The following is a 25743-nucleotide window of genomic DNA, read 5'->3' on the forward strand; positions in this document are numbered from 1 at the left end:
CCCCCTCAACCTGAATGGGCTGTCTAGGTCTACCTAGTTGTTTGCTTCTGTTATATTTATCTGGCCCTCGTTACTGTAGCATCTGAGTTGCTCTCAATATTTAATGTATTTAAGCTCTCAACACCCTTGTGTGGCAGGACAGTGCTACTATCCCCGTATGACTGAGGATAAACTGCCTCTGTGCCTGATTGACTTTCCTGAGATCATGCAGGTCATCTGTGACAGCTCAGTGACCTCAACCAAACATTTAGAAAAATACAATCCCATGCAAATAGTGTTCAGCAAAACAAGAATCTGAGAACCAGCTACAGCAGCTGCTGGGATCTGGATATTGCAGCTTATAGCCATGTCAGATTCCAGATATAAGTCATCCCAATAGAGAATTTCAGTAGTAAATGTAGCAGGCTTTGATGCAACTTTCAAAGGAAGTTTTAGCCAGGAAGCTGCTGCTGTTGAGAAACCAGATGATTAGCATTTGCTGTCTCTGAATTGCATCCAGCAACTGGAATTCAAGCATTAAGAGCCAAATTCTGATGCAGTTGAAATACGTGGCAAAAACTTGCATGGATTATAGTGGAATTGAGATTTAGCTGGGGTATGTGATTAGGCAGGGCATTTCCTCCTGTTGTTTCTAAAGGAAACATACACAGTGCTAACGGATATCCTTAGCTGGGTTTTCATGTTCTCTGATAGAAACAAGACTGGAGGAGAGGCACACAGCTGAGAAAAGAGAGAGCGGCAACCCACTTATCTGTTGATACGCTATTTCTCTCTCTCTCTCTCTCTCTCTAAGCATTAGGTAATGATGGCTCTTTTCCATGCAGCAGACCAAATGCTTATGTCCTGGGGAATTTTTCCACTACTCAGAGTAAAGTACCCTTTACCTCTTACATGCCCAGTGCTCTAATAGGAGGAGTTCTTGGAAGTTTGTGACTTTGTTATGCAGTTGTAACCCAGAACAGTACAGCTTTATTATGGATGGCCTCTTTCATGCAGATTTTATCCCAAAACACACAAGGAAATCCTCTCTCTGTTTGCTAAGGACAGTACATTAGGAAGCTGTGAAGTGTTGCTACAGGCCGCGTAACCTCTGCTTGTAGTGAACCTGGGGGGATCTCTCTCCTTGGGATGGTTATGTAAGCTGCGTGCACACCCCCACGTTGATCTAAGGAGGCGGTTTTAGTAGAATAATAAAGTAGAAAGTTGTTCATAGCTAGATGTTAAGATAGTACTGCTCTCGCCTTTTTAACTTAATCAACCAGACAAACTAATCTGTTCCTGGGATCGAAGTGTTTGGCCAAAACAGCCCGATAGGTTAATTGATTTTTGTTTTATTGTTGCCTGTTAGGGTTGTAGCTGTCTGTGAAAGTTACTGCTTGATAATATTAACATGTAATCCAATTGGATTAGATTTTTTCCTTGGAATGGATCAGTGGCTTAGAATGTACCTAAGGGCAGGTTGCTGGTTTACTGCTATTCTGCTGAGATGTATGGGGGAGGGGAAGGCTTGGGGGGGAAAACCGTTTTTGCTTCTCACCAACACTGAGCTGGAGTAAGGTGAGCTTTTTTAAGAGGCTTCTGTTTCCCTTGATGAGAAATAATTTAGAAGTGGATAACATGTTTTGAAACCCCATTACTGTGTGGCTGGCGTTCCCATTAAGAGAGAGTTCCTGGCACCAGCCAGAGTTAAGAAAACATGGACTCAAAAATGGATCGCAGTGCATTGGCAAAAGACAAGAGAAAAGAAACATAAGGAGCTGATGTGACAGCTGCAGTATCCAGCCTGTCTTATCTCTGACTTCCTGTCCAGGGATTTCAAAGGCATTTTTCTTTTGCAGATGAACAGTGCTAAATGCCGTAGCTTAATCCTTGCTTTATCCTTGCCTCCACTTTTGCACACTCAATTCTTTGGGTGGAATTTCCAGTGCCTGGACACTCAAGTACCCCATTTGTGGATGATGTCGAGTATTTCAGCATCTAAATCCTATAAGTGGCATCTGCAGTTTTGTGGGTGCAAAGATGTGACCGTTGTTTGAGTATTAGGGCTGCCCACCAAGAGAGTAGTTCTGTACCTGAAAACCTTTTGAACTGAAAAGGGGTTGTGGAGCACATTAACAGCTCCTTGCCAGTACACAGCACCCGCCTGGAAATAAAGGGTTGGGTTTTTTTGGGTTGGAAACTCAGATTCCAGTTGGTTGGGGTCCTAAGCAGAATGGAATGTTTGTGGGGTTTGAGTTCTGTCCCACACCTGCAGATATTATGCTCTCCAGAATGAAGGCTGCACAAGGGACCTACTGTCAACCAACTGAGGATTTTAGGTGGTTGGCTGTAGCATGCCCATTGTGCTGTCTCTGCTCTGCCTGTGCGACTTCTTCAGTGGGGAAGAAGGGAGGAGGGGACCTTCACTGTTAGGTGCCCTAAGATGTTGCTGCTTTTGCCAGTCACTACATGAGGGAAGGAACCTCTGTCCATAGATGCTCCTAAATCCATAGCACCTCTTGTGTCCCCCTCCCCCAATAAAAACCCAGTTTATGCCAGGAATCACTGGTGCCTCTGATGCTAACTCTGGTTTCTCTTTCTCTCCTTTTCTGTCCCCCCACCCCCCAATTCCTTCCTGCTCTCAGGTTTTGTTGCCAGCTGCCAGCTTATTGCAATTAATGGATGTTAGACAAAACTGCTGTGATTTTCTCCAATCCCAGCTGCACCCCACAAATTGCCTTGGAATTCGAGCCTTTGCGGATGTGCACACCTGCACTGAACTTCTGCAGCAGGCAAATGCCTATGCAGGTGAGCAAAACATCCTGGCTTATCCCAGCCACTTAAAGAGTCTGGTCCCAAGTATAAAGAATACTTGGGGCTGGAACCATTACCAACTCTTACTTTTAATGTTTCCAAAGAACATGCAATGGGCTTCTTTATTGGACTTTGCAGGGCTCTGACATGTGATGGTCCTGCATAAGACGGAGGCCCTTCAGAATAATGGAAGCTTTGGAGGTGAAATGAAGGACTTCAGTTTAATTTGTTATGGAAAATGTAGGCAGGTGTCAGGTGAATTATGTCCTTTATGTGTTCCTAAATCAGTAGTAGAAATACAGCTGCTTCTTCTGGAAAAAACACTCTATAGAACAGAGACTGAATATCTTGTCTACTTGTCTTATCAAGTTTCTTTCTCCCCTGCTCCTCTTCTGTGAGTGCAGCCTTTCAAAGCGCGTTGTAATGGGCTCATCTATCTGATCCTTTAGGGATTTACGTTACTAAGACCAATGAGGGGGAAGTTGCTCTCAGTTTTCTCAAATATTTATCCATAAGCTAACTGAAAAGCATATCTATTTATCTTAGATGTGCCAGTATCTTGTCTTTCTGTCTCTGTACTGAACCTCATACACTGCAGTGTGTGTAATAAAGAGAACACAATCCTTAGTTCAGTCTCAATACATTTGATCTATATTCTATAGATACACTTTACGCTTAAGATGAAAAATTGTGGGGGGTGGGGCAGGGAGAGGTTGTTCTTGTTTTATACTCAGAAGCAACCTTAGGCAATAACTATTCATTAATCCCAATGGGCAATTGTGAATTTACTTATTTCTTGATATTACTTGCAGCAGTTCTCTTACAGACCGCGTGAGCCCAAATCTGTCTAGTTGCATTGGGCATTACGTTGTCTACCAAGAGCTCTCTTTAATCTAAACGAGCAAAAAGAAGGCTGAGTATCTGGACGGCTAAAAGCCAAACCCTAATGCAAGGTGCTCAGTTGCTGAGAACATTTTCTACTTATTTGGGAGTCAGTCCAGTTACAAAGCTGCTGTTAGAATTTACAGCTGCACCATAGGGCGCCCAGTCATGCTCAAGCCTCCCTGACTTCGACGAGTTCCGATATACCAAGTCATACCAGAAGTTAACGTCCATGCTCTGGGTAACACCTGATGACTGCAAGTCTTGGAGATTAATGCTGGGCTTGGATAGAAAGGTTCCCACTATTAGCAGCCGTGCCATCTGCTACAGACATTGTTCAAAGTGTGCCAGGCTCTGTCTGTCCCAAACACTGTCATTCTGCTCCACCTCAGCTAAATTCAATTTAAATGGTCCCAGCACACACCAGACACTCTTTTGGTGGCCTTCGGATGAGGAATGCTAGCTGCCTTGTGCTATCAAGGCCCTTTGGCTAGTTACTGAGCAGTGTCAGCCATGTTGATGGAGCAGTCCGTATTCCTCTTCTTTGGCAGCTGGTAGCCAACAACAAACCTGCACTAGCTTGATGTGCATTCTAGGAGCAGTTATCTAGGGAAACAACAGGCTTAGGGACAAATCCTGAACTGATGTACATGGTCATCGTTCCATTGACTTTGACTTTGAAGGAAGTATGACAACTGCCACCTGTGGAGGAAATGTCTCTTCAATTTAATGGCAGACTTAATTGGATGATAACCTGTTGCATAATACCGATTTCTCGATGACGTCAGTTTATACTCGCTGCCTGCTTTTCTGCCTGCCTGCGTCGTCCAGGAGATTTGTTCCTGTATCTGTTAGCTGGTGCCCAAGGCAGAAACCCGAGTGAACCCGAGCAAGAATTCCCCTGCGCCCTCCGTTCTCCAGCAGATTTGCCTTTGAGCTTTTGTGTGCTGTGCTGTGCCTTGTATAGGCACAGTAGTGCTATTCTCCCAAATCCTTCCCCAATCTGGCTCTGCTCTCACACTTCCTCTCCTCCTTTGCCTGGCATTTATGGTTTTCAATCATATGGTAAGTAGGCTCTTCCACAACAACAAAAAAAACAGGGTAGCCACCAAATTCTTCTGCATTCTCCCTCAAATCCAGACACAACCTTTCAGCCGCTCTTGTTGCATTATCCCCTGAAGAAAAACATACTCTGAAAGGAATGGTTCATTGTGTAAGGGTTTGCTTGTAATACCTCATTATCCTTGCTTCCAGGACCCTGTTTAATCTTTAACCGAACAAGCAGTGTGTTCTGTATATATTTATTTGGTTGTTTGGCAATTAGAAGGCCTGCTTTATTGGCCTTCATGAGTCCTTGTTAATACAATAGCCTATAGAAAGTTAATGAAACCGCCATTAATAAACATGCTGTTAAAATTCTTTGAGTTGTTTATGTAACAGCATTAAGCTGAGCCAGAAATCAGAGACACCCCAAGGATTTTTAAAAGCAGCAGCAGAGTCCTATGGCACCTTATAGACTAACAGACATATTGGAGCATGAGCTTTCGTGGGTGAATACCCACTTCGTCAGCATGCATCCGGCGAAGTGGGTTTTCACCCATGAAAGCTCATGCTCCAATACGTCTGTTAGTTTATAAGATGCCACAGGACTCTGCTGCTTTTACAGATCCCAGACTAACACGGCTACCCCTCTGATACTTGACCCCGAGGATTTTGTGAGATCAGTTACTCGAAAATGCCTAGTTTAAAAGCTTAATTTTAAATGATAGATAACTTAGGCAGGTGAAGTCGTCCTCTTTGAGAGGCCCGAAGCTGTAAAATATGTTCTGATTTTACACATTTTACATGCTTGTAACAAATAGCAAGGAATGAAATATTCATTGTCAGCTGCCCAATCCCTGTTCTGTCTTGACTGAAATGTAGATTGCATTATCCACAGCATGTGCATTGTGCTGGATGGAGTCTTGTACGGTCCGCTGGCATAGGCACCAGGTATCAGGGCTCAATTCTCATTTACACTGAAGCCCATTCGTGTGACAATGCCAGTTGTAATGTACACCCATCCTTATGCAGTTAGTGTTCTATAAAGCGTAGGTGAGAATCAGGCCCATTAGTGTCTGAGTTTGCCCCATTAGCTGGAGTAATAGTCCTTTGTGGTGGTCGTTTCCTAGAGGACAGCAAGAGCAGAGCGAGCGGAAAAGGAGGGATGTGAGGGAAGCCATTGCCACCTGTTCTCTGCGTTTGCTGTCGTTTAACCCACATGGCACCGCGCGTGCAGTACGGAACAGAACACAAGCTGCGGCCCTCACCCCGATGAGCTCACCTAGGTGCTCGTGGCTGGATTTCTCAGTGCTTGAAAGTTGCTGCTCCAAGGAGAATCCCCAGCAGTAAAGATTCGTGTTGCCATATTTTAGCTAAAAGATAAATGGGGCTGTACAAGCGATGGGTGAGACTAAGTGCCTTGGGGCAGGGGCGGTCTTCGTTCTCTCCTTTAGAGTACCACATGCATGATGTGATATATATACACAAATCCTATCGATTTACATCATAATATAAAGCACCACCCTCTTGCAAAAGATTATAATAATGGATTGGGCTGTATAAAATAGAGGCAGCTTGCACTAGTATGGATATTTGTCCAGCAATAAAATTGTCTGCAAACAGAGCTCAGCTGTTTTAAACAAATGTCCAAGTCTTTAATTGTATGGACCTGTGCCCTTCGTTAACCTTTAATATGTAACGGAAAGCAGTGTCAGATCTGAAGAGCTCTTTCACAACTGCATTGTAGCCAGGGAGATTGCCCTCTGTCTGATTATTTGTGACACACAAATATTGTAGGTTTTTTATACAATACCTCTCGAAGTCAGAATGGAAGGGACGGGGGTGGTGGAAAGGGACTTGGGCCAGGGTTGAGTAGGTAGGTGGATGGGTAGTTGGTGGGGTCCGTAGTCAGAATTATGAGGATGGAGGAGACTAGGCTTATAGGTAGTGGTGATGGAGCCTGAGGACAGTAAAAGGTTAAGTAGGTGGAAGAGAGCGATGAGGGTGTGAGCAGGGGCAGGGGAGGTCAGTGGTCAGGAAAGCTGGTGGATGTAGAGACCAGCCTAGACTGGAGTTACTGTTAAGAGGGATTTTGACCCTGGGCTTTTGGCTCCCTGGAGCAGGAGAGGAAGATGCAAGTATTGGGTATCAGCCAGGATGGGGGTGGGGGGGAGAGGTTAGTGGAACTGGTGGGGTGGCACAAGAGAGGGGTCAGGGTGGAGTGTGGCTGACAGCTGTTGAGATGCCTGGGATGTTGATGAGTTGGAGGTGATGGAAGGCCTAGGAGTGGAGATGGGAGGCTGATGATTTTCCATGCTCTATTTAATCGCCTCAAGCTGCCTGGAATTTCAGCAGGATACTGTGTAATTCTTCACTTCCTGTGTGGCTGTCAGACAGCCGCTCGGTTACACACACCAGTGCCGACAGTGCCAGTCTTGTTGAAATGATTCAAGTCAGTGTTAGTGGTTTGGTTTTTTTTTGTTTAATAACTGGCAATGTTCAGAGCCTCCGTTCGGCAACACAGCATTCCTTAGTGCTGCCTTATTGACTCACCAGCACCACTTCCTGCCTCACGGTGGGGGGGTCTCATCCAAGTACGGAACAGATCTAATGCTGCTTAGCTTGCGAGAGCAGACCAGGATCACATCCAGAGGTGGCATGGTTGCAGGTTCCCTATTGGCCTAGAAAAGAGCTCTTCTTTCTGAATTGCCATTAGTAATTGTACCTGTCACTGGAGAAAAATAGGTAGCAACACTGCAGAGTTTTTTGTGCCATTTTATGATTTATTGCAATTAGTGAATGAGTCTCTGAGGCGGCATAAATAGTATTTCAAATAACATCAGGTTGCTTTAATCTGCTCTGAAAATATTTTTAGTCTATTCAGCGTTTTGATTCCAGTGTAATCATATTTGTCTTGGGGGGAGGGGGCGTTGCTGTAAGAGTAACAATTCCCTGAACACTGTAGTCCTTCTGTTGACTGAAAGCATGGATTTCATTATAATTTTCCTTTCCAACCTTTGATTTTTTGAACAGAGCAGCACTTTCCCGAGGTGATGCTAGGGGAAGAATTCCTTAACCTTAGTCTGGACCAGGTTTGCAGTTTAATATCAAGTGACAAGCTCACTGTGTCTTCCGAAGAAAAGGTACAGTAAGTTATGAAGTAATAGAGAATCTGTTTGGGCATGTTTTGAGTTTTTAGTCATTTTATTGGTAACTGGTCCCATGTTATGCTGTCTTGGAGGTCTTTTTCCAGCAGTGCACCGCGTCTCAAAAGGAGAGGAAATTTATAACTAATAAGAATTCTAGAATTCTATCACAATTTCTTCTACATAAAATCTTGACTGTAAAATCCAGTGTTTTGTCCAGCTCCTCCCAGGGTAAGGAGGAGATTCTGTTTCTCTTTGGAAAACAGGAATCTCTCTCTTCCACAGGTGCAAAGCTCCTCTTCTAGACCCAAAGCATGAGAGATCCAACCAATTCACTGGTCCAGGATGTTGTGCAATTCAGAACTGAGTAATTCGGGGAGGAGGAGAGGTCCACAATTAGGAGGAAATAAGGAAACACTTTTTTCTCTGGCAGTGTGATTTTTTGTTTTTCAGAAAAAATCATGGTGGCTGCTGCCGTTTGCAATGTCAGGCACCATACCCTATTTGTAAGGCCCTACCAAATTCATTGTCCATTTTGGTCAATTTCACGGTTATAGGATTTTAGAAATCATGAATTTCATGATTTCAGCTATTTAAATCGGAAATTTCACAGTCCTGTAATTGTAGGGGTCCTGACCCAAACGGAAGTTGTGGGGGGAGGGGTTGCAAGGTAATTATAGTGGGGATTGCTGTACTGCTCCTTCAGAGCTGGGTGGCGGCAGCAGCACAGAAGTAAGGCTGGCTTGGTATAGTATTGCCACCCTTACTTCTCTGCTGCTGCTGGTGGGGCACTGCCTTTGGAGCTGGGCTCCTGGCCACCGGCTGCTGCTCTCCGGCCTCCCAGCTCTGAAGGCAGTAAGGGCGGCAACACTGCAAACCCCTAAAATAACCTTGTGAACCCCCTGCAACTCCCTTTTGGGTCAGGACCCCCAATTTGAGAATCGCTGGTCTCCCCTGTGGAATCTATATAGTATAGGGTCAAAGACCAAATTTCACAGGGGGAGACCAGATTTCACAGTCTGGGGTGTGTTTTTCATGGCTGTGAATTTGGTAGGTCAAGTGCAGATGAAATAAGTGGAGGGAAGGATGGTCCAGTAGTTGTGGGACTAGCCCAGGATTTAGGAGAAACGGATTCAATTGCACCCACCCCCGCAAGCTTTCCTCTCTCACCTTGAGCGGGTCGCGCAGCCTATGTGCCTCCACTCCACACGTGTACGATGAGGAGAACAGCACTGCCCTGCCTCGCAGGGGAGTTCTGGGGATGAATATAGCAAACCGATTGTGAGGTGCTCAGATTTTATGAAAATGGAGGCCAGTTAAGCACCTAAAATGATGATAAACTACAATCACCACGTTCTGGTGACAATTGATCTATCACACTGACATGACCAGCTCACTCCAGGGTTGCCAACTTTCTAATGGCACAAAACCAAACACCCTACCCCTGCCCCTTCCCTGAGGCCTCGCCCCCACTCACTACATTCCCCCTCCCTTGGTGGCTTGCTCTGCCTCACCCTCACTCACTTTCCCTGGGCTGCGGCTTGGGGTTTGGGTTGAGGGGAGAGCTCCAGCTGAGGGTGCAGGCTTAAGGGTGGGGCCAGGGATAACGGGTTTGGGGTGCAGGAAGGGGCTCCAGGCTGTGGGATGAGGCCAAGGGTTTTGGAGTGTGGGAGGGCTGCAGGTTGAGGTAGGGGGTAAGGACTCTGGGGTGGGGCTGGGGATGAGGGCTTTGAGGTGCACGATGAGGCTCCAGGTTTGTGGAGGGCTCAGGCTTGGGCCTAGGGTGCAGGAGTGGATCAGGGCTCTGGGCTGGAGATGTGGGTTCTGGGGTGGGGTCAGGGCTTTGAGGTGCAGGAGGGCACTCTGGGTTTGGGAGTGTCTCAGGGCTAGCACAGTGGGTTGGGGCACAGGCTTACCTTGGGTGGCTCCTGATCAGCAGCACAGCAGGGCTAAGACAGGCTGCCTGCCTGTCCTGACACCGCATTGTGCACACCCCAGAAGTGGCCAACAGATCCGACACTAATAGGCAGAGGGGACAGGAGGTTCCTGGCCAATGGGAGTGTGGAGCTAGTGCTTAGGGCGGGGGCAGCATGCGGAGCCCCGTGGCTCCCCCTGGCTAGGAGCTGGACCTGCTGGCCACTTCTGGGGCGCAGCATGGTGCCAGGACACGTAGGGGCCTGCCTTAGTGCTGCTGCACCACCAACCAGACCTTTAATGGCCTGGTCGGTGGTGTTGATCGGAGCCACCGGAGTTCCTTTTCTACTGGGTGTTCTGGCCGAAAATCGGACACCTGGTTACTCTAGCTCACTCACATGCAAAATCTGAGCGATAGATGTGTAATGAATTTGTCATCAGGAAACTAAAAGAGAAGAACAAACTGTCATCCTGTACATGTGATTTTGCCACAGATTTGCTCTGCTTGTACAGAGCAGCGTGCACAGGGTTTTACAAGCTCTTCCCACTGCTGTGTTAATAAATAGCCTTTACTGTCCGTGTTCCCACAGTTTGGAAAGCCAGCCTTTCACTCGTCTCGTCTGGACTTCATACAGTTGAAAACATAATTTTGTTGGTAGGTTTTGAAGTTCAGCGTGCAAGACTGTAAAAGAAAATGTAAGCTGAAGCTGCACATTCAAAACAACAGAAGTTAACAGGCTAGAGATGCAAAAAGAATGGGATTAATGTAGACACGCAGGATATGTTCTGGCATCCAAAGAAAATTCCAGAAATTCAGGTCATATTGACACAGTAGTCCATTAGCTAGTGTAAACTTCAGTATTGTAGGCAGTAACATTTCTCTAACCTTGCATATTCATCTCTTCCAATGTTCTCATGTAGCAGATTCTTTTAAAATAATTTGATGCAGTAAGTAGACAAATGTTTAAAACGACGTAGGGCTAAATTGTCATAACCAGATTTTATGACAAGCGGTCACTTTTAAAGTAGGTTAAACTCTTCATGGGTAAAGAAATAAGTTGAAATGCCTATTCTTGATGTGTGTTCTGTGTATAATGGAACTAATGAACCAGCAAATTCCATCTTCCAGAATAGATGGACGTGTCGTAGTCAAATACCTGTAGGCTCGACTGTATCAGGGCATTGGGAGGCACTGCTTTTGGAATATTCCTGTCACCAAAGTAATCTGACTTGTTCGTATACATTTGGTCAGCCTGAAGGGTTGTCCTCTTAGTACCTCTGCTGTATGTGGGTGCATCTGTCCCTCCTTACTTCATTGCTTCTTTAACTGCAGACATGAAACCTAGAAAGAGAGACCATTTTTTACAAAATGAAGTTTGTTCAGACATATAAAAGCTAGGCGTGAACAGTGCATGAAACTGGGACTTTGCAGTAACCTGCAGAAGTGGTAACCCAGCCCCCATTACTGTGTGCCTAACAATGTTTCATGTATTGATCCTCAAACACCTATGTGAGATAGGGCAGTGCTGTTATCCCCAATTTACAGAGTGGGGATGACTGAGGCAGAGATTAAGGTCACACAGGGTACGTCTACACAGCATTTTGGAGCAAGCAGGAGCAAGTCTCCCAGCCTGGGTTGATGGACTCGAGTTAGCAGGGCTTGTGCCAGTGCTCTAAAAATAGCTGTATGGACAGGGCTTTGAAGTTGTGGCTCATGATAGCGCTTGGGTTCTGAAGCCTGCCCCTATCCTTAGGCCTGGGCTGGGAAGCTGCTCACTCACTCCCGAAGTTCTGTGTCGCTGGACCTGCTGGGAGTCTGTGGCAGAACAAGGGATTGAACCAACGTCCCCTATGGACATGCACCCCATGCCACGCTACAGAAGCTGGTGCAGAACTTCCCCTCAGAATCAGGGGTCATCAAAGATTTCTGTATGGGAAAACACCAAGGCTCACTCTCTTTTCTCAGGTAGTGTGCACAGAGGTGATATTCCAACCTCGTATAAAAGCTTTTCGGGCAGTCCCAGTCTCTTCCTGCACTTCGTTACTCAGCAAGTCAGAGCTCCCCTTCTCCTGAACTCGAGAGCTGCACCTTGGGTTGGGTAGGTGGCTCTCATTGAACTGAATGGAAGGAATTGCCCCAATTCAGAGAAATTGACTTTCTCACATCCAGGTTCTCTGTGGTGTGTAGCTGGAGAGCTCCAGTATAAACTTCCTTCACACTATACCAGCAATGTTCTTCATTCTTATTTTGGATGGCTCGAGATAGCCATCAACTATTTTTGATCAAATACTGACCAGTAGAATTGGTGCCCTCACATGACCTTAATTTCTCCAAACTGGAGGCCTTGGACTTAACGTGGCTGCCTCCCAGAAGAAACTAAGATACTTTTAAATTGTGGGACTGATCATTTGTGACTGCCTGGAAAGGTCAAAACTGGAAGGCATGTACTCATTACTCTGAGTATTCTAGATTCCAAGATTCTGGATGTAAGGGGTACACTTGAAATCTCTTAGAGTGGGGCTATTTTGGTAACTGTTGATGGGAAGGACAAAGGTCAGCACTGGGACATTTCACATGTATTTAGTGGCCCACACTGAATAAATGCCAAATTTCACAATTCTGGCTCAGTGGGAACATGGGAATTGTCAGTCAGTCATCCTGTTGCAAGGATCTGGATTATATAACATAATATCTCCAACTGCCCTGCCCCCTTTCCCTACTCAGCAGGTTTTCTCTGGAATGCCTTTTATGTTTCTAATAGGTTTTTAGTCCCTGTCTATACTAGGGCTGTAGCTGTTGTGGTTTCAACTCCTTCGTGGATGAGCCTTTACTAACTGATCTTTGTTAACCAAATGTTGAACAATATGGGTAGAATGAAATGCCCTTAGATACTCCTCCAAGCACCACTCTCTACCCAACAGTTGAGTTATTTTAATTTTTTTAGTACATCACAGCATGCGTATTCTTCCAGGATTCGGTGGTGGTGGTGGCTTATTCCCTGGCGTACTCTCCACCGCAGCTACTGCTATACAAAGTGTCTGTCTGTCTATTTACAGTTTGTTCTTGGCCTTAAGTTTTGCTGCGTATCTGAACCTGTTTGATCTGGAAATGAAGCCGGAATTCTGGTCAGACCAGCCTTCCTCACCAAATTTCCAACACCCCCTTTTTTCCCCTCCTGGAAGCACAGGTTTTTTGTGTGTGGTGTTTGGATCTATTTAGCTGCGCTGCCTTGTTTCAACTATCAGAGGAAGGTGAAATTTAAGAACTGGAACAACAGTCAAAACAATAGGGATTTCATTGCTCATGTTGTGAGAATGTTCCATAGTGTTTAGGTTTTGGAAGGAGGCGATGAAGGGATTTAAATTTGCACTGAATTAGCATGTGATCCCAGAATATATGTGAAGTTGATCTGCCTGATCTTTCCTGTATTACAAATAATAAATCCTTGTGTGTTATTTTTACAAATAATGCCTGGCATAAATGCTGAAAGACGAATTGGTTTTGTCTTCATTCTAATGCCTAATGTAACAGAGGTGTGTGCTGGTCTAGATGGACCTGCTTCACTTTGAGAATATCATTGATCAAATAATGATGAAACAGGGGATTTATCAAAGTGTGCAGCCCTGTTCTCTTGACACACATGATCAGGGCTTGGGAAAATGTTTGTGCTGTGCATATATGCAGCATTATTACCTGCTTTATCTCTTTCTGCATTATTACTTATCTCTGGTGCATCTTTTATCCCTTTCTTTAGATACTGCAAACCTGATGCTTAGACCACTGAGCCTCTGGCTTTGATAATTGATAAGAAGGCACGTTCTCTTTTCTATAGTTAATTATACTCTCTCTGCATAGGTCTTTGAAGCTGTTATATCTTGGATAAATTATGAGAGAGAGTCTCGCTTAGAACACATGGCTGAACTGATGGAGCATGTTCGTCTGCCCCTTTTGCCCAGAGATTATCTTGTACAGGTTAGTGCATTTAAAAAAAAAAATCCTCACATTAAAACTGAGTGTAGATCCTTAGCCTGTGCACTCGATTGTTTGAGCACTTCTGTTGCGAGTGGTTTGGCATTTATCTGTGTCAGTGGGCGGAAGACCAGAGTCAATACTTTACAGTGTGCCTTCAAACTGAGTGAGACCTAAAGATAATTCAAGCACTGAAAAACGTTTTTCTCCCTGAATGTTTTCTGTGTTCTACTGGGCAATGCAAAAGGCAGTGATGTGCACCTTAAAACTACCACAAATGTGGAAATAGGTTTTGTGTGTTTTTTTTTTTTAAAAAAGGCATCCACTTATCTGTTTTTATAGCTGGCTAAATTAAGGGCCTGATTCTGAAGCAGAGCCATGCACATGGGATTCCTGCGGAATCCAGACGGAGGCTTTTGGGAATATATATGCTTCAAGACCATACAGAATCCAAAAATGCTGCTGCTGTTAGGTATCACCTTTGCACTTCAAAGTATTTTATCTTAGGTTATATCTGCACTTCAAGCTGTGGACGTGATTCTCAGCTTGAGGAGGCATAGCCACGGTAACTCTGATGGAGCTAGCATTGCAAAAAATAGCTTAGCCGCGGTGGCATGAGAAGTGGGAGGGGCTAGCTGCCCCAGGTATGTACTTGTCCGACACCATAAGCACGTACTCAGGGCACCTAGCACTTCCCACCTCTTGTGTCACCATGGCTATTCTCTATTTTTAGCATGCTACTTCAATCAGAGCTATTAGGCACTGGTGCTGGGCTAAATTTCCTGAAAGAAAAGATCAGCCTGCATGCTGTTGGACCACCTCTGTACCAGGATTGGTGTATCTGTGTAAATATGTTAAACTTAGACTAGAGACAGACTCTACACCACTGATTTTCTCCTTCACTGAGAAGCCGACCTGCAAGGTCCTAGAAGTCAGCTACTGCTTGGCAGAGAGGGAGGGCTGGGGTCAGAACAGACACAGGTGTTGGGAGAAGGGGCAACAATAATGCAAGTTGTAGTTGCTATGTGTTAGCTGGTTTTATGTCAAAAGCCTAAAGTCTCCTCACCCCCAATATTCCCCAAGCCTCCCTCTGTATATAGCTCAGCTGTTTGGGCACGATGTGAGTGATGGTCAGGATGCAGGACTCCACCCTCCCCAGCCAGAAGCTACACTATTGGTGTAAAATGCCAATCCTTATGTTTGAACTGGGTGCAAAGTGATTCCTGTCCTTTCAGGAAAATCAATGCCTTTCTGCAGAAAGGATTTAGTTTCCAATATGAGGATGAAAGCAACCCTCACTGTTTGGATGCAATTATGACTTCAGAACAGATAGACCTGCATAAACAGATCTTTGAAGATCTGGTGAGAAAGAGAGTGAACTTGAAAGTAAATATTGTGTGCCATAGCGGTCCTTACCGAAGACTCAGAATTCTGCCCACTAATGTTGCTGCTATTCTATCTTTCTCAGTGCGGTACTTTTACAAAAAATCCCAATCTCTTTCCTATATTTGCGCTGAAAACTCCCTAGTGAAATACATCCATTCAAATAATCTTTATTGGCATTCCCAGACAGTTGAAGAAGAAGCTTTAATCAAGAATAACAACACGTGTAAAGACTTCCTTATTGAGGCCATGAAATATCACTTGCTTCCTCTGGATCAAAGGCAATTGATAAAGAACCCTAGAACAAAACCAAGGACTCCAGTTAGCCTGCCAAAGGTAAGCTAAATTTCTTCCAGAATAGAGAAACTTAAGAGGGAAAATGTATGTCTTTTTAAATTGGTTTTGATATTGCATCATTAGAGGCATCATTCACCTTTAAATGGCTAGAGCTTGTTCTCTTACGAGATTTAATTTGATTCCTAATTCTGTTGCGTTTCAGTGGTTCTGATAGGGCCTGATCCAAAGCCTGCTGAAGTCAGCCTGACAATGGCACAGATACTGGAGATTTCCCCGTGCCAGGGAAATGCCCAGCAGAGGATGTGTGGCTAGTCTCTGATCCTTTTTGTGTTGCCTGAGCAAAACAGGGACAAGAATCTGCCTTACAGTCTCCTTAAAATTGGCTACTATCCTAGAAGCCTGGAGGATTGCAAATATTCTACCTGTCTTCAGAAATAGTGCTAGCATTTATCCTGGGAATTGCAGACCAGCGAGCCCAATTTCAGTAGGAAGGAAACTAGTTGAAATGACCATTTAAAAATAGAGTTCGACACTCACATGCGTAACGAAGACAGCAGCAGTTCCATTAGATAGGCTAACTGAGAGCTAGAAAACCTTCTGCACTGGAACACGAGCCAGTCACTAGCTGATGAGGGTTATGAAGGTACTTCCTTTATGGGCGAGTAATTCCATAGTGGTCTACTACAGAGTTTTATTGCACCCTCTTGCGGTACTCTCTGTAGTATCAGGGACATGGTACTGGAATAGACTGGTCTGATCCAATATGGTAGTTCTTATGTTCCAATTTCCCACTGTTTGGTTCTCAAAATATTTCATTCTAGACCACCAGAAGTGTTGGGGTGCTGCTGGTCGCCTTGGGACTATAATTGAGAACCACTGGTCCATGGGATAGGCAGGGGTTTACAGTGCTCAGAGTGTTGGCTGAGACTTCTGCTGAGTGAAACAGCATGGATATTGTGCAGTTGGAGAGGGCTATGGTGTCTTTAGCTCTCATTAGTTCCTCTGCATGTTGGAGGCAGAACCTGATATAGCAAAAAAACAAAGAACCTTATCTGAAAACTGTCTCATAGCAGATTCTGAGCAGCGACTAAAAATAGATGTGGCACAAGAAGAAAGAACTCAGATTCCCTGTATTCATATGGGAGCTGTGCGCTGCTCTGCACCCATGTTCATTAGTAAGAAAAAGATGAAGAAGAAAAATGCTACCCCATCCCGAAAGTATACAGGCGGCTTGCACAGAAAACTGAAGTTATTAATGAGAATTTCAGACTGTAAGATGTCAAATCACGTGCATATTCCTCCAGATATAAACCATAGGAAGCTGGATTTCGTGAGACTATGTACCAGTTTTATCTCAGGAGGTAGTATTCAGATACTGATTTGCTGGATTGTGGATACTGTTAGTTTGCAATTCTATAGTGTGCGCATTGTATTTGCCTACATATTGTGGTTCTTAATAGGAATTAATCTACAGAATCTACCTTTTGGGTTGTCACGATGAATGTGTCTGTCCTTTACGGACCATGCGCCTGAATCATAGAACTGTAGAAACGAGAGGTGGAAAAGATTTGAGGGCAATGAGTTCAGAGGTTCTCAACGTTTTCTATACCATGACCTCAAAGTACGAAAGAAAAACCTACTAGCCGAGCCCCCCACCTCTGCCTTCCACCTAGCTGTAGAGGGAGGTTGTGATCCTGCTGGACCTTCCTCATTGAGAAACTATATGGTCTTGTCTATTGCCCCTACCAATGTGGGATTGTTTCCTGCTGTATAATCTCCACTGCTTTGTCAACTCCTCGTTTTAAATGTCTTAAACTCCATGGCTTTCCTCTCTTTTTTTCCTTGGGAGTCTAGTCCACAATTAGGAGGTCACCCTTGTTAGGAAATGTTTCCTGATAACTTTTTACCTTGTCACCTCAATTTCATGCTATTGCTTCTACATTTAAACAGTTATACAGAGGTCTCTTTCCTTGTTTTTTATGCCCAGTAAATACTTCTAGACTGTTATCTAACCATCCCATTCCACCCCAACCCTTTGGGACTTGAACTCAGGACCTTTACATACTAGGCTACATAGTTTTTTCTTAGAAACAAGAGATCAGGGTTTTATTTTGTCCGCCAGCATGCTGTTTGTCTGTTCCTTCTTAAAATATGATTGTCTTGTGTAATGCTTGCTCCTGCTGTGCTGTGATAAGAGGAATAAATCTCACTCTCAGTAGCTGGGGAGAATAAAAAGCAGTGTATTCAGAGCAATGCACAAATAAAACTGCTTTCTCAATGAAGGAGCCAGTGACTGTTTCAAAAATCTGCCTGGGTTCCGCTGCTGCTTGGTTGCTATGGGCAGCCACCAACTGCTGAGCTCTCATTGGGAATGTTCCTCTGTTCCCAAACACAACAGTCACATGTACGAAATGTGCATATTGGGGGCTTCAGAAAATGCACTGGGATTTGATTTTCTTTTTTTTCCGCCCCCATTGATCAATATAAAGTTTACTAAGATCTACGCAATTTAGACTTAAAATGCACTAGATTTGTATCAGTGCACATGTTGCACCAGAGACCTTAGGAGGCTGACGAGGATCCCTCTCTGCAATCCACAGACAGACCTAATAATCCAATGGTTCTCAAACTGTGGGTCGGGACCCCCAAGTGAGTCACGACCTCATTTTAGTGTGGTTGCCAGGGCTGGCTCAGACTTACTGAGGCCCAGGGCCAAAGCTGAAGCCTGAGCCCCACCATCCTGGGGCCGAATCCTGAGGACTTCAGCCCTGGGTAGCAGGGCTTAGGGTACAGGCCCCCTGCTGGGGCTGAAGCCCTGGAGCTTCAGTTTTGCTCCCCTCCCCCCCCCCAGGGTGGTTGGGCTTGGGCTTTGGCCCCCCATCCTGTGCCGTGGGGCTCGGGCAGGCTCAGGCTTCAGTCCCCACTCCTGGGATCGTGTAGTAATTTTTGGTGTCAGAACAGGATCGCGGTGTAATGAAGTTTGAGATTCCCTGTAATACTCTAATCCCTTATACAGACATGGTGCTTTCTGGGGGAGTGGTCCACCTGAAGTTATTTATCACTTATTTATCACCACTAGCATGGTGAAGCACTGGAATGGGTTACCCAGGGAGGTGGTGGAATCTCCTTCCTTAGAGGTTTTTAAGGTCAGGCTTGACAAAGCCATGGCTGGGATGATTTAGTTGGGGATTGGTCCTGCTTTGAGCAGGGGGTTGGACTAGATGACCACCTGAGGTCCTTTCCAACCCTGATATTCGATGATTCTATGGTGGTCTACCTGAAGTGCTTCACTTATTTATCAGCATCAACTTTTGTCAGCATAACTCTGAAAACAGCAAATAAGTGGTGTTCTGGCCACTGAAACGACATTGAGGTCTTCTCCGCTTAGAGCACTGGTGCATTATGGTGTCTGCAGTGGGATAAGAAATGCTGCGTTGGTTTATGCATGACAAAGGTAAATGTGACAAGGCACGTGGGCAGTAAATAAAGAAATGAGGTGATGGGCTGCTGGATTAAGCAGGGCTGCCATGGCTGGGTCTACGTTACAAAATGGGGGATAAACTTAGAAAAAGAATCTTCAGAGGTCATTTGAGAAAATTCTATTACAACAGTCCTAGGAGACAGGACATCCAGCCAGGAGTATTCTGATTAGCTTTCAAATATATATTTCCTCCCTTAAAAGCAAACGATTTCTGTTCCCTTTGGTTCCTTTTCCTTGGCAGGGTGGGAATGGGAGATTTCCTTGAATCTCTAGGTCTCTTTTTACAACTTTTCTGCTGCAGTGGGAAAGGTTTTGAGGGAGAGTCCATGAGGAAATCCCGATTGCATAAGAACATAAGAGCTGCCATACTGGATCATATCATGGTCCATCTTGCCCAGTATCCTATCATGGACAATAGGCCATATCAAAGCTTCAGAGGGAATGTACAGAACTGGGTAGTTATGGTGTGATCCAGCCATCTTCCGTTCCCAACTTCTGGTAGGCAGAAGTTTAGGGTTGCCCCAAGCATGGGGTTGAGTCACGGACTATCTTGGCTAATAACCACTGGTGGACCTATATTCTGTGAATTTATCCAGTTCTTTTTTTGAACCCAGTTATACTTTTGGCCTTCACAACATCCCATGCCAATGAGTTCCACAGATTCATTGTGTGGAAAAAGTTCTTCCTCTTGTTTGTATTAAACCTGCTGCCTATTAATTTAATTTGGTGACCCCTGGTTAGTGTATTGTGTGACAAGGTAAATAACACTTCTCTATTCATTCTCCCTCACACATAATATTGATTTTTATAGACCTTTATCATATCCTCCTGGTTGTCTCTTTTCTAAAATGAAAAGGCCTAATCTTTAGTCGGTCCTCTTATCGAAGCTTTTCCATACCATTGGTCATCTTTGTTGCCCTTCTCTGAATGTTTTCCAGTTCTGCTATATCCTTTTTGAGATGGGATGACCAGAGTTGGACTTAGTATTCAAGGTGTGGGTGCATCATGGATTTATACAGTTGCAGTAAGATATTTTCTTTTTTTAATACCTTTCCTAACAGTATATTAGGAACTATTAAGCTTTTTGACTGCTGCTGCTCATTGAGCAGAACCATCCATGGTGACTCCAACAGCTTTCTTTTGTAACAGTTAGTTTAGAACTCATCATTATATATGGATAGTTGGGATTTTCCAATAGCCATTACTTTGCCCTTATCAACGCTGAATTTCATCTACCATTTTGTTGCCCAGTCATCTAGTTTTGTGAAATCTCTCTAACTCTTCAGTCTGCTTTGAACTTAATTATTTTGAATAATTTTGTGTTTGCAAACGTTGCCAGTTCTCTATTTACTCCTTTCCAGATCATTTAATGAATATGTTGAACAGCGCAGGTCTCCATATAGATCCTTGGGGGACCCTGCTATTCACCTCTGTCCATTGTGAAAACTGCCCCTTTTTTTGCTCATACCCTTTCTCTCATCTTTCAACCAGCTACTGATCCAGGAGAGGACCTTCCCTCTTATCACATGGTTACTTAGTTTGAGCCTTTGGTGAGGGACTTTGTCAAGGCTCTCTGAAAACCCAAATATACTATATTGACTCAATCACCCTTATTCCAATGCTTGTTGACTCTCTCAGAGAATTCAGACAAATTGGTGATGCATGACTTCCTTCTACACAAGCTGTGTTGACTGTTCCACCACAAATTGTTTACCTGTGTGTCTGATCATTCTCTTCTTTACTAAAATTCTGTCAATTTGCCCGGCACTGACACTTGGCTCACTGGCCTGTAATTGCCAGGATCTCCTCCGGAGCTCTTTCTAAAAATCGGCATTGCATTAGCTACCTTCCAGTCATCTGGCACAGAGGCTGATTTCAGTGATAGTTCTGCAATACTACTAACTGTGGTATTTTACCTGTCGTATGGGCATAAATCCCAGAGATCAGTCCAACTAAAAGAGCATCTGTCTCACCAACTGTCCCTCAAAAACCATGTTGATGCTTTGTGTCCTCTGAGCAAGAGCCATAAGTGAGGATTTGAAAACATAGGGATTGCATTAGAGTGAGAAAAAGGGTACAGCAACCCCATAGAGATTGGCCACAGAACAAGATTTTTTAAGGGAGACGTACCCCATCTACCAGAGGGGGAGAATGCAAAGAACTCTGGGCAGTCTTTGGGGCCGTTGAAGTTCTGCTGACCCAGTTGGGTTGCTTGAAGAATGATAATTGGTGGGCTGGAACACCCTGATGCAAGTCAAAAAACTGCTTGCAGACCAGCTTGCGTGAGGGGGAATCTTTTGACGTATATTGAGGTCAGCATAAGCACACTGCTTTCCTTGTAGGTTTTCCCCCCTAAACAGTTTATAATAAGCTGTACTCCCAGGTGTATAGGTCCTCTGGGGGCAGATTCCCAAAGGGACCAACCCTTTTATGCCTTTGAAAAATCTCCCCTCCTCCCTGCACAGACAGCCCCTCAGGCATCAACATAGCTCACTTTGACTAGGTTCTGGTAGCGGTTTTTATTTTGCAGGATGCAGCCCGCTCTGTAAACAGTCCTTGACCTGAGGGTTTCCCTTTTCTTGTTTTTTCCCTTCCCAGGTAATGATTGTGGTTGGTGGGCAAGCGCCCAAAGCCATCCGGAGCGTGGAGTGTTATGATTTTGAGGAGGATCGGTGGGAGCAGGTAGCTGAGCTTCCGTCCCGGAGATGCAGAGCAGGTGATTGGAACATGTTCAGTGGCCGTCATCATTTTCCCACTAAATTCCTTAGGGGAGAAAAGTGTATTCAGCCCCTCTCTGTTCCCAGCCACCAACAGCTCTGCTGCCCACTAAGATCCAGGAGAAGGCTTCACTCCCTCAAATGGGCACACAGACATCTCACTCCCCACTACTTCCTCTATGCTAGTCTTCCCATCTCCTCTGGCCTGGCTTCACAGGGGGAGCCAATTTTACCTGCTGGCATTCCAGTAAAGAGCTGGGAACAGAGGTCATTCACTGGACTTGCAGTTTGAAAGAGACGGGAGGTGAGATATGTGGGGTTGGGTTGAAACTTTTTCCTCCGTGGAGATCTGACTGGCCCTACCATTCAGCATCCAGAAGTGCCCTCCGGAGCCATACTTTTCTCCCCCTCTGAGGCACCTTGAAATTAACTGGGTCCCATACCCACCTCAGAATTAGCAGGTTTCCCCTGGGTTGGTTTGTCTGTGTGTGTCATGCATTATTTTCCCTACAATCTGCACGTGCTCTCTTATTCAGATCTGATGGTCGTATAGAGCAAGTAAATGCTAAACATTTGCAAATGTCCTATTCATCCCTTCTCTGTTACAAATACCAACAAAGCCATCTGATGGCATCTCTTTTCCAAGCTACCCGTAGCTGCGGTCTGATCTCTAAACCTAACTCGGAGACTTAACTCTCTCTCCCCTTCTAACAGGTGTGGTGTTTATGGCAGGCAACATTTATGCAGTCGGGGGGTTTAACGGCTCTCTGAGAGTGCGAACTGTAGATGTGTATGACGGCGTGAAGGATCAATGGACGTCAATTGCCAGCATGCAGGAACGACGAAGCACTTTGGGGGCAGCGGTGCTGAATGAACTCCTGTATGCTGTGGGCGGATTTGATGGAAGCACTGGTATGTTCTTGCACAAAAGCCAGGCAGCCAAATGAAATGGATATTGTACTAGTTCTGTGTTCTCCAGGTCCCTCGCAGGGAATGCAGAGCTCTGCTGAAAGTGCTGTCATTGACCGGCAAATTCCCTCGCAGTAGAAAACAGCAGTTAGTTCTGACCAGTTCTCCACACCTATGTTTCTAGCATTGTGTTTTGACGTCTTGTGCTTATTTTTTTCCTCTAGAAAGTAAGAATTTATTCAACAAGAATCTGATGCTTTAAAAAGAAATGTTTTCATAGCAAACATCTTTGTTTTTTGTAGGGATCTTGCTGTTACAAGGCAAGTGATTCACTGACATTCATTTTTTTTAAAGTGACCATCCACAGAAGCAGCAAAAATCCTGATTTGCTAGTAGATCTGGTTATTGAAGATGGGATTGGAAACGATGGAGATATTTTAAAGTGCTTGTTTCAGAGGCAGCTCACTGTTGGAAAGTATTGCTATTATTGTCAGGGTCTCTCCCCCCCCCCCGACCCCTCCCATGAAATAATAGTTACATTGGCTTTGCAGTTGTGCTTGAATGGTTCAAACTAGAGCTGAGCAAATATTTCATTTCTAAAAACTCTTCCTCTTTCTTGAATGCCTTAATTGTTCTGAAATTCTACCCACCGTGATGTCTGCAAACATTTCTTGATCTGTAGTTTGCAGGTGAGCTGTTAAAATAATTGCATTTATACTGAAATTTTCAACTGTATTGGTTAATTTGGTTTTGCCAGAGGTCATATGGTCCTGTTTTCTTTCCTGATTGGGTTAGATTAAAACTTCTCTCTTAGAATCAGTTTTCTGGTGTAAATACTCCTGATTTAGCTTTCTGTAACTATTCTCTAGTATACACTAAACATTTTTTTTTTTTTTAGGCAAATATTCTTTCTGGTAAACTGTTCACTTTCCATGTATGTTCCAAGTGATCACAGAATGCAGCACAAATGCAGTCAGAGCAGCCTTATTTAAGAATTTGAATGAACATTAATACAAAAATGTTCTGAAGTATTTGGCCAGCTCTAGTTCAAACCCCAGATTGGCCATAGTTTCGTGCTGTTTTAAATGGAGATGGGTGAACTGGTTTGGATTAAACAAAAGCCTTCTCCGAACTTGTCAAGGTGAAATACTTGCTTGTTACTTCTCCCACACCCTTCCTTGTCCTTCTATTTTGCACACTTCAGTGCTTCCAGGTTCTGCCCAGGACTGGAAAGGAAAGTGCTGAAGTTACTGCAGGAGACTGCTTTTGCTGTATTTCCAGCTATATTTCTGAGACCTGTGCACTTTAGAAAGTTCAGATAAGCATCCAGATTTTGGGTGTTTATGCAAAACTAACTGCCCTTCCCGAAGGGCTTGTCTACGCAGGCGAGTTTTACCAGTTATACTGGCATAGTTACTGTAATATAGTTATATTGGTGCAACTCCCTGTGTGGACACTTATTCTGGAAAAAGAGAGGCTTTTTAAACCATTGCTAAAGTAACAAAAGCCAAACCAAAACACAGCACTCTTGTATTGGAATAAGAATACCTGCCTAGCTGTTATCCCATTGTAAGCACAGTGGTTTCAGTTCACACTTAGCTTGTGCTGGTATAGCTTTGCAATGTAGACAAGCTCCCAGTTACCTTTACAAACTTGTGATGAGCCAACCTCTGATGGCTTAAAGGGGCAGATTTTGAAATCTTTGCATTGGACTGATTTTAATGCTGCTTGAAAGGACATTTGCTGTTGGACTGTCCCAGCTGAAGAGCTCAGGGTCTAGGCCCCAGATCCAATCTCTTATTCCAGCACATTAACAGTGGCGCAGGCCTGGGACAGGGAGTCATCTGGTAAGGCTCTATAGCAATCTTCCTGGCTGCAGAAGGAGCAGCACTGATGGGCCAGTACTAACCTGCTTTTCCTTGCCTAGCAGGGAAGTGGCCACGCAACTGCTATGGGGGCGGGAAGGGAATTGAGAACCTTGGGAAACTTGAGTCCAGATCACAGGGGCGATTCATCTCCTAAGGGGGAGAACAGTACAATGCTAATCTTTTTAATTAGAAAACTTCTGTATTCCCTTTTTAACTAGGTCTGGCATCAGTAGAAGCCTATAGCTATAAAACCAATGAGTGGTTTTTTGTGGCTCCCATGAACACAAGAAGAAGCAGTGTTGGAGTTGGAGTTGTGGAGGGTAAGAATAACAGCAGCCATTTCAGTCACTTGAATACTGCTATTTAAAACGAAAACACAAGTGGTTAAAGTCTGAGTTCCTGCAGCGAAGGGAGGAGCTGTTCTCGCCAAACAATCCCTGAGGTAACCTGTTGCCAGATGAGCACAGGAACGAGCCAGGCCAGTTTTTAAAAGCTGCATTCTAGATGTTTGTTCTTTGGTAAAGATTTTTTTTTAAATGTGACTAAATTGCTGCAGCTTTGAATAGTCTGTCTTTTGCATGTCTTGCCATCCATGTTACATGGCACGGGATCTTGATACTGATGCTGGGCCCAACCTCAGCTGGACACCTCTCCTGCTTTGCATGGGCATTCTTAGTTTTTTGCTGGGACAATAACGTTATCTGAGACATTTCTGGTCCGTGAAACAAGGCACCGTGAGGGTGTTTTCTGTTGTGGTCATCAGCAAGCATCGTGATAGACAATGGCAACCGCAAGAAGACGACAATTAAAAATCTGCCCTCCAAAATGAAGGCTGACGTGCAGTTAAAATCCTGGCACCTTAGTTGCGGGGGCGCACTGCCAGAAAAATCATAAGATTCTGCAGTTGTGTGCATCGGACTCACGTGTTGCATTGCCCATCCTGTGTTGTGCGTCAATAGGGAATTTACAGTAACAAATTTCAGTACCATGCCAGCTCAGAGATGGGGCTGGGAAGGATAAGGGGCAGTGGCATTTGTTGAAACAGCCATCAGCATGAACATGTAAGTATGAAAGTCCTGAGATCTGGTGCCAAGTGGGTTGATTTCATTTTACCTTGTTTAGAATCCAGGGGAACAATCACTTTAGAATATGAATTTCTTTCCATTCTGTGGAACTTTGTGGCAGTGTTATTATGTAGCCCTAACTGCAGTGGGTTGTAGCTGTCTCCCATCAGTACAGTATGTAGTGATTGGTTGGTGGAGTTAGCCCCAGTATGTCACAAACTCCAGTTCCTGGGATTGCAAATGGGCTGGTTTGGCCAGTAAACGGGAATGGATTGGAC

At 44.6% G+C, this 25743-nt stretch overlaps 1 protein-coding gene across 3 annotated transcripts in view; it reads left to right on the plus strand.

Annotated features, from left to right (window-relative positions):
- Positions 1 to 25743, plus strand: part of KLHL3 (kelch like family member 3) — a 71860-nt gene that overhangs the window by 27228 nt on the left and 18889 nt on the right. For all 3 annotated transcript variants that reach the window (XR_007775465.1, XM_050962243.1, XM_050962244.1), the window contains 7 exons: positions 2625 to 2787; positions 7750 to 7859; positions 13633 to 13749; positions 15316 to 15465; positions 21506 to 21623; positions 22339 to 22536; positions 24620 to 24721. Coding sequence is in view for 2 of the 3 variants with exons in the window: in XM_050962243.1 (XP_050818200.1) it covers positions 2625 to 2787; positions 7750 to 7859; positions 13633 to 13749; positions 15316 to 15465; positions 21506 to 21623; positions 22339 to 22536; positions 24620 to 24721 (958 nt within the window). In the remaining variant the exon portion in view is untranslated. The remainder of the gene's footprint in view (positions 1 to 2624; positions 2788 to 7749; positions 7860 to 13632; positions 13750 to 15315; positions 15466 to 21505; positions 21624 to 22338; positions 22537 to 24619; positions 24722 to 25743) is intronic.

Source organism: Gopherus flavomarginatus, chromosome 7, assembly GCF_025201925.1.
Source record: "Gopherus flavomarginatus isolate rGopFla2 chromosome 7, rGopFla2.mat.asm, whole genome shotgun sequence".
Classification (NCBI taxonomy): Eukaryota; Metazoa; Chordata; order Testudines; family Testudinidae; genus Gopherus; species Gopherus flavomarginatus.